This window comes from Magnolia sinica, chromosome 13 (assembly GCF_029962835.1).
Source record: "Magnolia sinica isolate HGM2019 chromosome 13, MsV1, whole genome shotgun sequence".
Lineage (NCBI taxonomy): Eukaryota > Viridiplantae > Streptophyta > Magnoliopsida > Magnoliales > Magnoliaceae > Magnolia > Magnolia sinica.
In genome coordinates this window covers 13,047,424-13,064,535 of record NC_080585.1, presented here as the reverse complement: position 1 = coordinate 13,064,535, position 17,112 = coordinate 13,047,424, and the positions used below count along the sequence as shown (strand labels likewise).

At 37.8% G+C, this 17,112-nt stretch overlaps 1 protein-coding gene across 1 annotated transcript; it reads right to left on the bottom strand.

Moving 5' to 3' along the window:
- Positions 1-9,130: 9,130 nt before the first annotated feature.
- LOC131222865 (transcription factor MYBS3-like) lies at positions 9,131-11,624 on the bottom strand. Its single transcript, XM_058218089.1, has 3 exons — positions 11,296-11,624; positions 9,908-10,104; positions 9,131-9,822 (listed from the first exon to the last, which is right to left on the bottom strand). Exons 1-3 carry the CDS (start codon positions 11,564-11,566, stop codon positions 9,427-9,429), a joined length of 864 nt encoding a protein of 287 aa, XP_058074072.1. The 5' UTR covers positions 11,567-11,624; the 3' UTR covers positions 9,131-9,426.
- Between the last annotated feature and the right edge of the window lie 5,488 nt (positions 11,625-17,112).

The following is a 17,112-nucleotide window of genomic DNA, read 5'->3' as shown; positions in this document are numbered from 1 at the left end:
TAAACATAATAATAATACTAAAATTAACTGACTTGACGTAACTTGATTTTAACTGGATCTAAGTTGATGGACCTACCAAGACTGGGTAGACCCAAGTTTTAAATGATGTGGATTGTATGGTGATCCTAATGCCACATGGCTCTATGTTCTTGGAATATGGTGGGATTTGATTGGACCCTGTGCTGCTAAAAATTGGCCCCTTTGAGTACATGCTTAGCCTAACAACTTCCAAACATATTTTATATGGGCTCATCTGTAACAACGCAACCTCACTCAATCAAATTCCCCTTCATCTTGGAGCCACTTGGTGATGGGGTCATTGGGCGATCCACATCCAATTATAACTCAATCCAAAATGGAGAGAACTAATCCATACCTACTTGAGTGTCAGTTCCAAAAAGTTGGAACTGGAATTGTTTAAATGGGATCAAATCAAGAGTTGGGCATTGAGTCAAGCTGAACTCAGTTAGAGTTGACCTAATTTGATCCGGTTTTGAAATAGGCCTAACTTAAACTCGACTTGTTACAGAGTTTAGCATGTTTGACACTATTTGAGTCTAGGTCTGGCCTAGATTAATTGGGACCACGTCTGAACCAGTCACAGGTATTGAGTTGGGTCACACGGTGAAATCACGACTCAAAACCTATATTCACTTGCTAGAATTGCAATCTCTCCATCATTTAAATGGAATTTTTAATAATAGGAATTTAGTCCCTACTTTGTGGTCCATTTGAGTATTGGATCTTTGTTATTTTTAGTCCACAGCATAATAATCTAAAATGATATTTAAAAATAGACGGATGGTATGGATGAAATTCATACATCACTTTAGCCCCTCAGTGGCACTCCGAGCCTCTGCCCGTCACGAGCTCCGAACAGGCAAAGGTAGTGCCTAATCAGCGCCCGGTACGGAAGCAATTGCTCGTCCAGTGAAGTTCTTTTGGACCACTAGTGTTTCCGTACATGTTTGGCATACCTAATAATTGAAGGCTTGAGTTTTATAACCATATGATATATGCGGTCCTGTCTCACCTGTAGACTGTTCAGATGTTTTACAGGTGTATCACGTATTGTGGGGCTATTAAACCCCATGCCAAGAAATAAAGGACATTCATAACTGGATACTAGGATTTCTAAGCTTTCCATATATTTATCTGGGCCAGAGTAGGAACTACCCCGCCTATTCGGAGCACGGGAGAGGGCCAATGAGGGCGACCATGTTTTATTACTTTTATCCACACCGTTCATCCATTTTTCCACATCATTTTAAACTTTCGTTAAAAATAAGTCAGTTCCAAAGCTCAAGTGGACCACACCACAGGACACGTCGTTGTTAAGGACGTCCACCATTAAAACCTTTTTAGGGTTCACTGTATCGTTTATTTTCCATGCAACCTGTTGATATGCTCATACACACCTGGATGAAGTGAAAAAAGAAAAATTCATCTTGATCCAAAACTTCTGTGGCCCCTAAGAAAATTTTAACGGTAAGAATTTAATCCCCACGGTGTGGTCCATTTACGTCTTGGATCTTCCTATTTTTGGGTTTCATATCTAAAATTATATGAAAAAAAAATGAATGAACGGTGTGGATAAAATTAATACACCACGCTCACCCATCAGTAGCCCTCGAGACTCCGCCTGTTGGGAGCATAAACAGTCAAGGGTAGTACCTAAGGACGCGGATTGCGTCCTACACCCGCCCGGACGGTAATCCGTCCAGGCAGGGATCCGTGGGTTCCACTGTGATTTAAGTACTTTATCCACGCCGTTAATCGCTTTTATCAGATCATTTTAAGGTATAATAAAAAAAATGAAGCAGGTCAACAGCTCCAGTGGACCACACCAAAGGAATCTATATTGATAATGACACCCACCGTTGAAACCTTTCTAAGGGCCACCTTGATTTTTTTTTACCATCCAACCTATACATAAGGTCATGCACACGTGGATTAAGTGAAAAAAAAATATCATCTTGATCCGAAACTCTCCAGCTACCAAGAAGTTTTTAATGGTTGAAATTCAATTCCCACTTTGTGGTCCACTTAAGCCCTGTACCTCGTTCATTTTTTTACCGTACTTAAAATGATCTGAGAAAAACGATGAACGGAGTGGATAAATTATTTACATTACTGTGGGCCCCACAGAGCCCTGCCCTACAGTCCAGGCGGGGGTAGGACGCAATCCGCGTCCAGTACCTAATCCGCGCGCATATTGATGTGGACATTTATCAAATGAGTCACGGAGTCCTATCACTAAGAAAACATGTGGATATATGAAAATATACGTAGATGTCCCGTACATGCTGACGTGGATTTTTGACACCTCATTGATAGTTACATGCCGTAAAGGAGACACTTTCAATAGTTCACATGTCACTGTTTTTCAAAAAGTGCACCTAACATGACAAATCATTCGTATTCATATCAAGCAAACAAAAGCTAGTGGACCCATCTACCAGGGGCCCACCATGATGTTTATGTAACGTCTAATATCCGACCATCCAGTTATCCTCTATTTTCGGCGCTGAAAAAAGTGATACATATCCACAGCTCAGGTGGGCCACACAAAGGGATCATAGGAATGGGATGCTTACCATATCTTCATGTATGAGGCCACTGCTGTTTGTCTTTCATTAAAGCAGTTAATCAGTGTAACTCACCAGATGAAGTGAAGACACTGCACAAACTTAGAGATTCTAGGAGTAAACTTGCATTATTCAAGTTTGTACGGCTTATGACGGTTTTCTATAGGTTAATATTTTAAATGTACAATTAAAATAAATTCTTCAACTATGGATGTAGTGGATTTACACATGCTACATGTTCTTTCTCATAAATTCTTCACATGATGAGTGGTGTGAATTTACACATGCTCTCTCTCTCATAAATCTTGGGACATGAATATCCCAGAACCTTTTGAGTGGCACATGAGTGACTTATTGTTGATCTAAACCATTTATTCATCCATACAACTATGAGCAAGTCATGGTATAAAAATCATGCTAATCAAGCTATCCTAAGCTTCTAATCAAATGGCCAGTTAAAATTGACCAAAAAAACAAAATAAGTCCAATCATCATCTTGAAACATCCACTGGATAAATCTTACTTTGTATTTCATACGAGTTTTAAAGCAACACTTTGATTTGATAAATTTAAACATGTGATTTATGTCTCATCCTTTAAACAATGGATGATTGTAATAAATTAGCCCTACTTAAAGGGTTATAATAATCTAATCACTATAATTCTTGCACCGTACCTTACTCCAATTGTATCAACGAATGAATAATTTATATTGACATTAGATCACCCCATGTGCCATCTAAAATTTTAAAGAGAACTGCTAGCAAAACGCACACATATGATCTAGAAAATGCTCACACACAATTAGGTGTACTTGCAACTAGTTTTTGTGTGGGGTCTACCATAGTGTTTGTATAACATCTCACCTGTAAAAATCAAGTTAATCTCACCATTAGATGTACCCTACATGATTGTGGAGAATTTTTTTTAGTGGTTGTTTACTATTTTCTACGGTGTGGCTAACCTGGTTTTTTTTTTTTTTTTTTTAAAATAAAATTTTTGGTTAGCTTGTTAGTACACCCACAGTCAGTTCACACATCACTGTTAGCCACCACGCCCAAATGGTGTGGCTAACCTAACAATAAGATAGACATGATTTCGGAGTCTCTCATTTTCATTGTGGAAAGACCTTGGGCTAAGATGTTGTACAAACGCTGCAGAGCATCTCTATCAGACTATCACTCTATGTAGGAGTAGTATACCATCTAGCGTGTGGAGCATTACACGGTATAGTACTCCTAGTTGCATTGGGACACTCAGACAATGTAATTCATTGATCCAAACTGTTCATTAGGTTCAGTGCACATTTGATCAGCTTCCATGCAAACATCACACCATTATGAAAAATATTAATCATTTGATCAACGGCTTTTAATGTGGGTTGCCATATGAATGTTTACACAAAAATATATCCAACTAACAATTTGATGCATATATTTATTAGGGCCAGCCATCAAACACTTGTATGCTTTCAAAGAACCACTTACACTTTCGTTAGGCAATCATAACCATCCTATCTATAGCTCGGAGAAAGGACAGCTAAAGTTAATAAGGCCTAACCAAGGATGACTGAACCATTCGAATGAGTCCTATTTTTTAGTGGCATCCAATGAAATGTGTCGTGACTGTACAGTTTGCTTGGCTGATCTGTTGGAGAATTGGAGGGCGTGCTCACATGCATATCTCACACGCGTGTGTGAGAAATGCTCACCTGCCCACCATTCTTACCTGAGAACTTTTTGAGAACTTATCTCCCATCATATGAGTACTTTAAGATCTACACCGTCCATGTGATGTAGGACCCATGAACTCACAGGTCCAACTTTTACCCAGAATCAAAACTTTGGTGAGCCATGATAAAAGAGAGAGGCAAATCGAGGAAATTGTTTCATTTAGCCATGTCCCAACAAAGTTTTGGATCAAGATAAAAGTTGACCCTTGAGGGTTTCAGAGGATGTTGCTTCACATAGACGGTTCAGATCTTGCACTCATATCATGGGAGATGAGTTCCTCAAAACGTTTTTACACACACACATGAAATACTTAGTTCTACTAATAACTGGTGAGAACTTTTGGAGAACTCATCTTATGTGATATGAGCTCAAAATCTTAACCATCCACATGATGCAGTATCCCATGAGACCTTATGGCCCAACTCTTACTCTGATCCAAAACTTTGGTGGGTCATCGCAAAAGGAAACAATTTCCTCCCTTGATTTGCCTCTCTCTTTGCTACAGTCCACCAAATTTTGAATCGGGTTAAAAGTTGAGCATTGGAGGTTTCATGTGGTGCCCCATCACATGCACCATTTGAATTTTGGGCTTATGACACGTGTGCAAAAGTGAGCAGGTGAGCATGACTCTCTTTATATATAGAGTCTCATAGGGCTAGGCACCATTTTAAAATGGTGGTGATGGACACGTGGCATAGTTATATGGCAAACCAACCACCCAAACAGTGGACCCATTTACAGACGGAGCATAATCCAAAAATTAAACTGAGAATATGACAGTAACCTTCTGGTTTTGTCCTTGGATTTAGGACCACTAGCTTTTTCACCTTGACCATCAATTTGGATAGTCTGGATATACTCTTACATGAGTGTCACATGAAATGAGGATCAATCACCACCATTTTCAAAATGTTGGTGAACTCCCACAGGAGACTTATGGTTGTCCTTTTCATTGGTGTCAATTAGTAGGAAGATATTTTAAGGGATTAAGAAGTCATTTATCTACAGCAATTCTATTATGGATGACCTAGTCATTGAAGACTAGTTGGCTAATGCTCTTGAATTTTGAGATATGAAAAGCAATTAACACATTTTCACATCGATCATTGTTGACTCTACCAATCCCTCCTTTTGAAAATTAGAGTTCTTTTGAGATATTTTCGTGAAGATTTTAGGTCAGGTTCCTTCATATATTTGTGGGAATTTGCCTAAATATACCTCTAATCCTACGCCACGTTTATGTAATGACAAGATCTAGTGGTAAGTCAATCATGATAAAGTTAGGTGTTCGACAAAGACTAATCTAGCTTGAATTCTTTGTATCTATATATGGTGCAAATTTATGTGGGGCCCAACTGGATAAACTATGATGGTGATTGACCATTGGATAGAAGGGGCCACCATGGATTTCAAATGGCTCCCACATCGCCCTGATCGTGCGGTCACGGCATTTAAATGAGGTGTGTTTGGATGCCCTCTATTTTTATTGCCTCTCACACACATCTTAAAATATGATATTTTTAAGAAAATCCTACCGTTCATTGGACTCTCTTCGTTAAAAAAAATAATAAAATAATAATAATAATAAACTCAAATGGGTAAAATTTTGAGCCTGTTGGATAATTAAGTGCCCCACCATCTCATATTTAATTCTAGCCATTGACATACTTGTCAGTGCCCTGTGGGGAGAAAAACTGCATTAAGACACATTTTTAGTTGCATCCAAACAAGACCAATTTTATCCTTAAGATTACCTCATTATGATTATTTTTAGGCCATGTGCAATATAAGGTTAATTCCTCTTATCCAATGGTCTTTGTTGATTAAAAGTGGGCCACGGGGGCTCCACATACAAAGGAAATTCGTAGTCCAGTGATAGATGTCCCCCCATGAAGGGTAGGCTGTTTCTCTCAACCTTGTGGACCAGCTTTCTTCCCTCGCTTACCTTATCCTTTCATAGTACAAGAGGGGTAGGGTGGTGATGTGTCTCTTGGTCATGCATTTCACATTTGGATAACTTGGGGTGGTGATGTGTCTCTTGTTCATGCATTTCACATTTGGATAACTTGCTGACACCAATGTCTACAAAACTTGTATTTTGCACTTTGGTCTTGAGTGCTCAAAACTACTATTTCCTTTTTTATATACCTAGCTAGCAATACACGTGATACTATCCTTAGCTGTAGATGATTATATGATGTGTGGCCGCTGGCATCTATGTATATGGCCCATGGTTTGGCAATCCAGCTTTGTTGTGTCTCATTATAATATATGTGTACATATGAAACATGCACATTAACATTTCTGCCGTATTTTTTAGTATTTGAAGGCTGATGGTGCACAGATAGACATGTGGGTACTTATTTGGATAGTTATGTTGTTGATGTTTTAAATCTGTTAGAGCTTTGTCGATGCCATTGATAGACCACTCAATGCCATCAAGCAGATGTTGATGCCATCGAAAGATGCTCATTCGATTGAGAAAATCCGAAAAAATCATGTTGGTTGCCGGAACGTTTTAGTGTTGCTACTCTATGGCATCAAATGCATTGAGTTCGTTCGATGCCATTGAAAAATCCTCGATAGGGTGTCAATGCCATCAAAGGTCCCATTGAATATACGCGCAAAATTGCGTAAGGGCGCAAGTTGTTTCCTATTCCGTTTGTAACACTATATATATATATATATATATATATATATATATATATATATATATATATATATATATATATATATATATATATAAAGTGTAATAATAAGGATTTGGGAGAGAGAGAGAGAGAGAGAGAGAGAGAGAGAGAGAGAGAGAGAGGTGTTCTAGGGCTTTCTAAATTGTTATTAAGGGGTTCAAGAGCATAAATAGGGCTTGTGAAGTAGATTTGAGGCTTGTTTGAATCGGTAAGACTATCTCTTGCAATTTCTTCTTTTATAGTACATTACTTGTCGCTTTGTGTTGTGGTTTTTTCCTCGTAAAATTCAGATTGTTCTTGTTTAAACTTGGTGGTGCGATTGTGTATACTTTTCTTTATTTGTATCTGGGTGTTTCTTCAGTTTCCAACAAGTTACACATGTGATACATTAGAACATGTCATGCATGTTCACCTATTGTAAGTGTGATTATTGTTTGTATTAAAATTATAAAGTAATCATTGACAAGTAGGTTCAAGTCTCTATCAAAGACATTCGATCCATTGTCTAATGATCACATATCCATAACTAATAGTCAAAAAATTCATTAATTCATGCACGAGGGCGTTAATTAATAAGCCTATAGAAATATAGGTATTGCTGCACAACTATAATCAAATCCAAATGGTCTCTTAATGTGTTGCCAAAGAAGCTGGGACAAGAGGGTGAAAGAGTCACTTAATGAAAATTTGAAGAGTTAATATTTAGGAAGTAAATAAAAAGCAGAGGGAAATAAAGTTCTTTGAACCTTAAATATGTGGGATTCTTGAAATTCGATGGAGCTTAAGATTTAAAGCCAGACTTTAGATTTCAATTAGAAAGGTATATTCTGGCTCCATGGAAAGAGTCATCCACCATTTAAAGACATGGGCATGAATCTAGTGAGCATTTCAAATCTGATTTTTCATGACACCTTTCTGCCTAATTAATTAACTTCTTAAGGAGTCGTTTGGATGCCTATATATTCTTTAAGTGGGAGGTAGCTTACAAGTAAGTCACTTAAGGTAGTGTTTGGGGAACAACCTCTAAAAGTTCTTTCAGCACACTCTTTCTTTTGGAGGGTGTATGTGCACCTACTACCTATGCAATCTTTTCCCTTCTATTTCAAGTTCGTTGAAACTTATATAAGCCTCCATTAAGATAAAGCAGTGTTTTTTTCCCCTTAGTTAAGTAATGCTTGTGTTAAGCGTGATTGAAGTAGGAATTGTGGGACGATACTTTCATAGAAAACTAATCTTATTATAATAAACCGAGAGCTTCCGAATGATTATTTTTTCTTTTTCTTTTCTTGCTTAAATGAAAATTAGCCATTAATGTGCCAAAATCAAATAAGAAAAGAATTGAAGTGTCATGTAGACTTCAAAATGCATTCCCTATTTGGGATCAGGGAAATGAAAATATGAATTTGGTAAAGCCATGAACTTAACAGATTTACATTGTATTTGAATTTGGCAAATCTTAGTCCATAGTTTGGTATCAAGCTACAAATCCATAGATATGGAGAACATGTATGCAATGGCTGAGCATTTATTGCAAGGAAAGAACTTATATTGCTTTTGAGAAGAGTATTATTTTGTGTATTTGCCAACTTTTTATTTATTTCATGGAATTCAGGTTTGCCCCAAATCTATGGATTTATGGGGGGTTGGAATTGGGAAATCCACAGGTTCTGCAAATCCTGGCTATAAAACAAGTTGAGGAGATTTGAAATCTGTGGATTTCACAAATCCACGATCCAGATCCCTCACCCAAAACAGCTTAAATGCATAATCAACCTTCATAGGCTTCCTGGTCTTGTTTGCTGATTAGATTAGACTTTTAGGCCCATGACATGGATATGCCTAGAACTTCCTTAATCAGCTTTTGGGTCCCCAGTCCATGAATTGGAGATACCAGTTTCTCCAGATGGTTAAACAGCAACAATTTTCATTCTACAACTAGAATCTTCCAATCCATGGGAACTTTTGGTTCATTGGCTAACCATGACCAGGCCCATCATATTAATGGATTGGATCACTGAACCATGGCCCCACTTGCATAAACTAAAAACCCAAATGTGCTGTATTTAAAAAACCAAGTTGAAAATTTGGTGGGAACACATCACACTAAAAGTCCTTTAAAGAAGAAGAACATGCATATTTTCCTCATTAGAGAATTAAAACTAAAAATCCACAACATGTAGGTCGTTGATGTTCTTCTTGTAACCATACATACACTAGTTTCCTGAGTGATGCTTTCAAATTTATGTAGGTGTCGATTGTAGTTCTTGGACTGAAAATGGGCATAGTCCTGTTTGAAACATTTTACTATGTAAACAGATTTGAAATCATAAAGGATCGAACAGTCGATCCTTCTACATGTTCCTTCCAGGAAGAGAAATCCTTGCAGGCTTGGCGGGTCTTCAACATGATCAGTCATCAAGTCACGCTTATGGGCCCCATCAAGAGAGGGCTTGGTGATGGCTTGGTTTGATTGAATGGCCTCGGGGCTGCAATGGTGAGTTCCAGATCAATAGGCTCGAGAGGAAGAGGAGGTCTAGTTGGGGAAGAAAATGGTTGAGAAACAGAACCAAGAGAGGAAGAACCAGGTGAACCGTATAATGGCCGAACTGAAATTGGATAAAGCTTGGAAGGTGATTGAAGATGCTTAGTTTCTTGGTTTCCCAGTTTGGTTGCTTGTTCTGATGAATTGAGATCGATTAAGGGGGTGCTTTCATGACAAGGAGTTATAGTATGAATAGGAAATTCACACGAGAAAGGAGGGTCTTCAGACTTCAAATTAGCAATGTGAAGCGCCGTCTTGTTGTTACTGACCTGCCAAAATGAACAAAGAAAGCCTTAGCTCGATTTCTTCATTGAGGACAGTAGACAGTAAAGCAGATATCAGTCTGTGCATTACCATGTCAAAGAGACTGGATCGACGCTTCTTCTTGTTAAGGCTGTTCTGTCTCAGGAAGTATTTCTGAGCATGACTAGCAACTTGGGTCGGAGTTCTTGTCGTTACATAGTTCCTTGAAATACCTCTCCAATCACCCTTGCCGAGCTTCTCCAGCCCAGCTAGAAAAGTCCTATGCTCTTCCTCAGTCCATGGGACACCTAAGGACCAAAGAAATTCATTGCATTACCCAAATCATGTAAAACCCAAAACAAACACAAAGATAAGAGAAAGGCGAACAAAGGCTCCAATTGAAAATTGTGTAAGTTTTTGAAGTGAAGAAATGCAGAAGAGAAACAAACCTTAAATATAAATGTAGTCTTCAACAAAACCAAGATTAGAATAAAGAGTATGTTGAAATTAACAGAGTATTCTTCAGTGATATGTAGAGCCATGATCCATCTGACCTTATTGGGGTGCAAAGTTTACTGGGCCACATGCAATCCACCTTCGATCCCTCCCATTCAATGGTCCACCATGACAACAAGCGGTTCCACTTTGGCCCACATATAAATTTGCACTGAATAAGGTATGAAGAATTTGTACTGGATCACAGCTCCTCCAATGATGGCTACAAAAAAAAAAAGTTCTGCAATACATTTGGAGATGGCAAGCATGAAAAACTGGTATGAAAAGAGAAGAAGCAGAGAAGTAGAAACAAACCGGGCAAATTGAATAAGCAACCATTCCCAATTTGAATAAGTTATTCAATAATCATAATAGAAAGAAAACAGATACATGCCAAAATTTCAGTAATTGAAAATGTGAAATAAATGTATAAGAATTTAATTAAAATTATGGTTGATTTAAAAGAAATCTGAGGAAAAAACCAAAAAACGGATACAAATCAACAACACCAAAAATACAAATATATGAAAGTAAATGAACATAAAGTAGTTAAAACAAGGCTTCAAGGATGAAATTGTGTTGCATAGGAAAACAGAAGAACATGAGCCAAGGTATTAAAAAGAAGACTAGACCATGAAAAGCATGTCGTCAGGAGATGAAAGGATTCCTATTTTTATACATGGTTTTTATATGATGACAATGGAAATTTCCATTTTCGTACTAACGTTTCAAATATCAGAACTGGGTTTTCTGAAAAAATTCAAGAGGATTCAGACTAGTACAAGGGACTACAATGAAACAACTATACAAGTGATGTTTATATATAAACTAGAAAAAAAAAAACTCTGATGTCAACCTTATAGAAGAGCTCAATGTCCTTTCAGAATTGGAAGAAAGAAATCAAATGGATGACATGAAACAATCTGTTTATGATCTGAGAGAGAGAGAGAGAGAGAGAGAGAGAGAGAGAGAGAGAGAGAGAGAGAGAGAGAGAGAGAGAGTACCCTTCTTCTCTTGGGTTCTTGCAATGAGGTCATCAGAAAGATAGCCAATGGGCGTTTTGTCAGAGTTAAGATCAAGAGAGATTAGGGAAGAAGAGGAGGAAGAAGAACACAAGCACTCCATGCTAAAGCTCTTTTTCATGGGAGAGTCCAAGTCAAGCTGCACTCCAAAGAGCCTCAGCCCACCAACACCAACACCAATCACTCTGCTGTTGCTGCTACAAGTCCTTGAATTGTGGCCGTTATTCCCACAATGGGAGCATTTCCTGCCCATTCTCCCACCGACACAAGCTGAGAGAGAGAGAGAGAGAGAGAGAGAGAGAGAGAGAGAGAGAGAGCTGTTGGCTGGTATGATGGATGGGGTTTATTAAGGCCAACTAAGAAGGAATGATTGGTTGGAGTTTAGACATTGTTTTTATTTGTGGTGGACGACTTTCCACCTTAAGGATAACATACTATGCATTGCTAGAGTATGGGATTTGATACTCATTCCAAACTCTCCTAGTTTATTGGCATATTCTTAGCTCAATCTGAACCGTCAGATTTTTAGGCCCTTTAGATACGGTGTATTCCAAAATTTACAGCTTATGGGTTGTAATAACTGTTCATTTGGTGCTGATCAAATGGATGGTGAAAATGAGCAATTGATGTTTATTATTCAGATGGTTAGGATTGTCCTATTATGTGTTTTACCAAATATGCAGAGGGGACTGAGGACTTTGAATTGGGTTACGCGCTTGCTGTGTGTGGATAATGGATTTATGCAAGCATGTGGTATACCATTCACTCAAAACGAGTCTATAAATGCTTGTATACATGTATTATGTAAAAATCTACTAAATCAAATCAAAGCTGATATGTACGTGCATGGATGAATAAACATCCATGTATGTATTCTTGCATGGGAAATGATTACATGCATTGAATTACCGTAGTTCCAGCTGTATGAGGCCCACAAATGATGTTTATGTGGAATCCAAACCATACATAGGTATGCTTCTCCGAAGGACTGGATATGACATACCATATAGAGAAGCGTAAATCTTGGAATGGTTTGAGATAACACTGGACCCCACATTCCATCTGGGAGTTTCTACGGAGGGTGTTTCCTTTGGTTCATGGCTCATCCAACTTATGGACATTGGTGCCCCATCCAATGGACGGGTTAGATTGCATTCACACATCATGGTGTGCCCGCACACAGCTGGAACAATTACCACATGTTTGAATGCATCTGACGTGTATGATTTTGCAAACATTCCCACACTAATGTTCCTATGAAATGTCAGCAAAGCTCCCATCCTTTTGAGTGTGACATGTGAGTTGTTGTTCTGTCAATAATTCCATCAGAGCTAGGAGCCTAGGGCTAAAAGCCCTGTGGGTTCAACCTAACCAACCCGTGACCGACCCACCCCGACATTGGGTTGGGCTCGGGCAGGATGTACTGGGTTCGGTCTCAAGTTTAGGCTATACAAACACCGACCCCATAAAAGTTGGGTTGGGTTTGGGTTGAGGTCTCAGATTGCTGATCAATCCAAACCTGGTTGATATATATATATATATATATATATATATATATATATATATATATATATATATATATATATATATATATATATACTTATAAATTATAATTGAGTGTGAATTATTCGTATTGAAAGCATATGAAATTTCAGTGCCCTCGGGTTTCATTTGTCTACATTATTTTCGATGATTCAAGCAATAAGATACACCATATTTCTCTTTACCAAATAGATTGCGTGCAACACAACATGACTTTTAAAGAAGTAGTTGTCCCATATATTTAGCTTGTTTGTTTATTAAAAATAAAGTTCTTTACAAAAAATAATTACATATATATTTAATAAAATCATAGGTTGAGAAAATAAGACGTTTGTTGAAAATATAATAAATTAATGTAATAACGAAAATATTAGCATGTATCCACCTGACCAACCCGACCAAGCCCTCTTGCCTTGGGCTAAGGTTGAGCACCAACCCAACCCAACCCAACCCAACCCAACGGACTTTCCGCCCTAATCAGAGTAAGCCATTGTGTAAGAATCATGTCATTCACTCAACAGTACCACCGAAACAAGTCATGGTATAAGAATCATGTGAAGATACTCACCCTTAGATGTGGCTAATTTATTACAACCGCCTATTATTTATGGGCAAGATATCACATGGTTACAATCATCCGACTAAAGTGCTACTTTCGAATTATGAACAATACGGAGTGAGATCTATTTAATAGATACTTCAAGATAATAATTAGACTATTTTATTTCTCTACTAAATATTGACTATTTAGGATAATCTGATTGGTGTGATTGTTGCACCATGGCTCACCCCAAGTTGTGTAAATGAATGGACGGTTCACATCAATGATAGGCATCCTATGTGGCGTTTAGAAGGGTTAGGGACGTTGCTAAGGTGTGCTAAGGTGCGAGGACAAGTTGCAAAACCTAGGGATGTATGTATGTATGTAAACACGCAATATTATATATACAAATGTACGGATGGCTATGATATTGTGGCCTGAATTCCATACATGTATATTCACGTGCATTTGAGACGGAAGCTGACGTGAGAGAGAGAGAGAGAGGTTGGAAGAAGACAAGATCCACCAATGGTTTGATGGTGGGTGGCTGGAATAACTTAGAGATGGGAGAAGATGTACATATTAAGAAAAAGGAACTTGAATGTTGATGTCCAACGAACATATATTTATTATGCTCCGCGCTAAGATGATAGTTTGCCATCATTAGGTTGTGGCCTCCTCCGCCACACACGTGGCATGTACAAGAATCTAGACTGTCCAAATTGTGTCCATTTTGAATTGAGAGAGCATAGCCCACATAGCACACAAAAAAATCGATCTTAACCATCCAATTTAACCTGTTGAATTTGGATTGCTTACATTTCATATTTATCATCCATTTGATAGCCATCAATTTGAGCATTAGGATGGGACCACCATTGTGATTTTTTGGGATATAATCCATCAATAATAATCCTCACCATTTGGATGGTCTAGATTGAAGAGCATTTATGCCACGTGTACCATATGTGGGACCCTACAACATTATAAAGGATAGTGAACTGTAATGTATAACTGAATAAATTGATTAAAGTGACTTTGACTTTGTCTGCACATGTTTGTGCATGATTTCTTATTATTTCACTAGGAGAATTTTCCGGGGCAATGAGGGTTTTAGGGTATTTTAATACTGAAAATGATCTATTGTTTTAGGTGTGGATCACTGTCCGATAATCCAGGCAATCTGTTTGATGGGCCACTACCATGCCTGAGAATCTTCTCGATGGACAATCATAACCATTGTGGCACACAATTAGACAATGAAGGAAAATGCATGCGCGTTCAACGCGGGGGTAAGCGGAGGTAAATGATATTTGAGGTGTGTTTAGACGAAATAAATTATGTATGTAAATTGTTGTTACCAATTCAATCAAATAAGGTTACACGTGTGAATGATAGCCTATATTCAGTTTTTTTATGGGGGGATTGTTGGTGTTTTCAAATTGGAGATTAGAGAAAAGATGTGACTATCCTCTCAATCATCGGTATCGCTTAGTGTTAAAGAGTAGGGGTTAGCCCTTCTGAACGGATTCTTTTTGCCTTATAACAATAGACATGAGTCTACAGACTTAATTAAAGATATGTTCTTTCCCTAGCTAGTATTTTCAACTCAATATTTTTCAATCGATAGATAAATAAAAGAAGGCTAAATAATTCTTATTTTCTTAATATTTGAATGGATGACTTATAACAATCAACATAGTATTAAACAACTAAAGAAATAAATGAAAAGAAAGATAAATATTTGATTCATCTATCAGAACAGATGATTGAGGCGGATGATTAGAAGGATGTAACTAGATGATATGATCAACTAGGTCAGAACTTAATTGACCATAAATTTACAACTTAAGGTAGCAAATATTTAATCTACTTATAAGGTACTGTAACAAAAGCCGCTAGGCAATAACAGTCTATACTAGAGATAAAAGTAAACTGGGCAATAACAATCTATGCTAATGCTAGAGATAGAAGTAGACTAGACTATGCTAATATAAATGGAAAAGGTAAATGTTACGTAAATGTTCCTAACTATTACTATTTTTTCTAGTACAAGTTTGGTAAGCCGACTGAGTAGGCGCGCATTACCGGATGAGTAGCCCATATCTTTGACATGTGTGTCATATAGGATTTTTAAGATGTGGTGTCGTTGAATCTTGGTGTTGAGCATCCTTGTAGTTTCCTTAGCAAGTGTACAATGGCTTATTTATGATAGCAAAGAAAACATGATGGAGGGCACAAATCATCAATACATCTTAACAAGTGTGGCCCAGTAGATGGGGACGCACTATGGAACATTGTTTTGTCTTCCATATTGGAACTCCCTAGATTTAAAACCCTTTGGATTTGAAATCCTTTTATTGTGTTTGGCACTGTGGAATGGGAATCAACTTTAATCTAAAATTAGCTATGCATAGTATATTTACACGGGTTTGAATTTAATTACTAAATCACCTTAATATCTCTAATTAGTGACGTATATAATTTTTGACACAACGGTTGTGATGAGCCTGCTGAAATATATGCATTGCTCGAAAATGATGAAATTCCAAGTCTCGGATGGGCCACAAGCACAAGATCATGTATGAGTGACTAACCAGCAATTTTTAGCTGTTGATTTATATGAACAATGTTTGGATGATGCTGATTATCATATTAAAGTAATTGCAGTGATGCAATTGATAATCTTAGTTGTTTTTGGATATCATTAGTGGATCATGTGCCCAATAGAATAATAGTGGGGTGACATACATGTTAAACATGTAACTATTGAAAGGATTTTAGGTGTAACCCAATCTCGTACTGTGGATTTCAAACCCCTCTTTGAGGGTTTTTCAAACCCCCAAATACTTTATGCTACGAAAAAAGTAAGGGATTCGATATCCACCCAAATTCACGGTGCCAACGGTCCCTTAATATCTTTACTGGTATAACAATCCCATGCATGCATAAAAGGACAAAGAATCCTTCTCCCAAGCATCTCCACTCAGGTGTTGGTAAAAGTAGACCCACCGTTCAGTGATCAAGATCAGTGGTCTTTTGGGCCCACAGTGATACCATGTCCCAAAAATCTCTCAAATTCGAAAATCTTTGATATTTTTTAGTTGAATGTGGACCATTGCTTATGTTTCTCCTCTTAAAGGGATAGGATTAACCTGGAGATCAGAATCTTGGGGCCTAGTCCATCTATAACAGGGTCCCAACCACTCATCGAACAGATCCATATAAGGACCAGACACCAAAATTAAAATAACGCTTGTACAAATCATATTTTAGGGTCCCACATACAAATGGTCTGGATAACTACACCAGGGCCCCACTTTTACCATCCCAAAACCCAAGTGTACTGTGCATATCTACCTATCTGGGATCACATGAAAGCTAGCTGGGAATTAATTATAAATGGACCAGATTGGTTGCTTCCCAAAGTACCAATGTTTCGTGCCACCAGTTTTTATAAGGTACACGTGGCATGCTTGTATGATGATCTCAACCAACCACTTATTGAACAGATCCATATAAGGACCAGACACCAAGATTAAAATAACGCTTGTACAAATCATATTTTAGGGTCTGTTTGGCTCACGTCATGCCGATGTGTATATAAGATACATTATTTTGCATTTGGCTTGTTAATTGACTATGCTAATAGTGAAATTATCTCAATACTACTACTTCTGCGCAAGGATACTTAAATCAAATCCACACTGTCTATC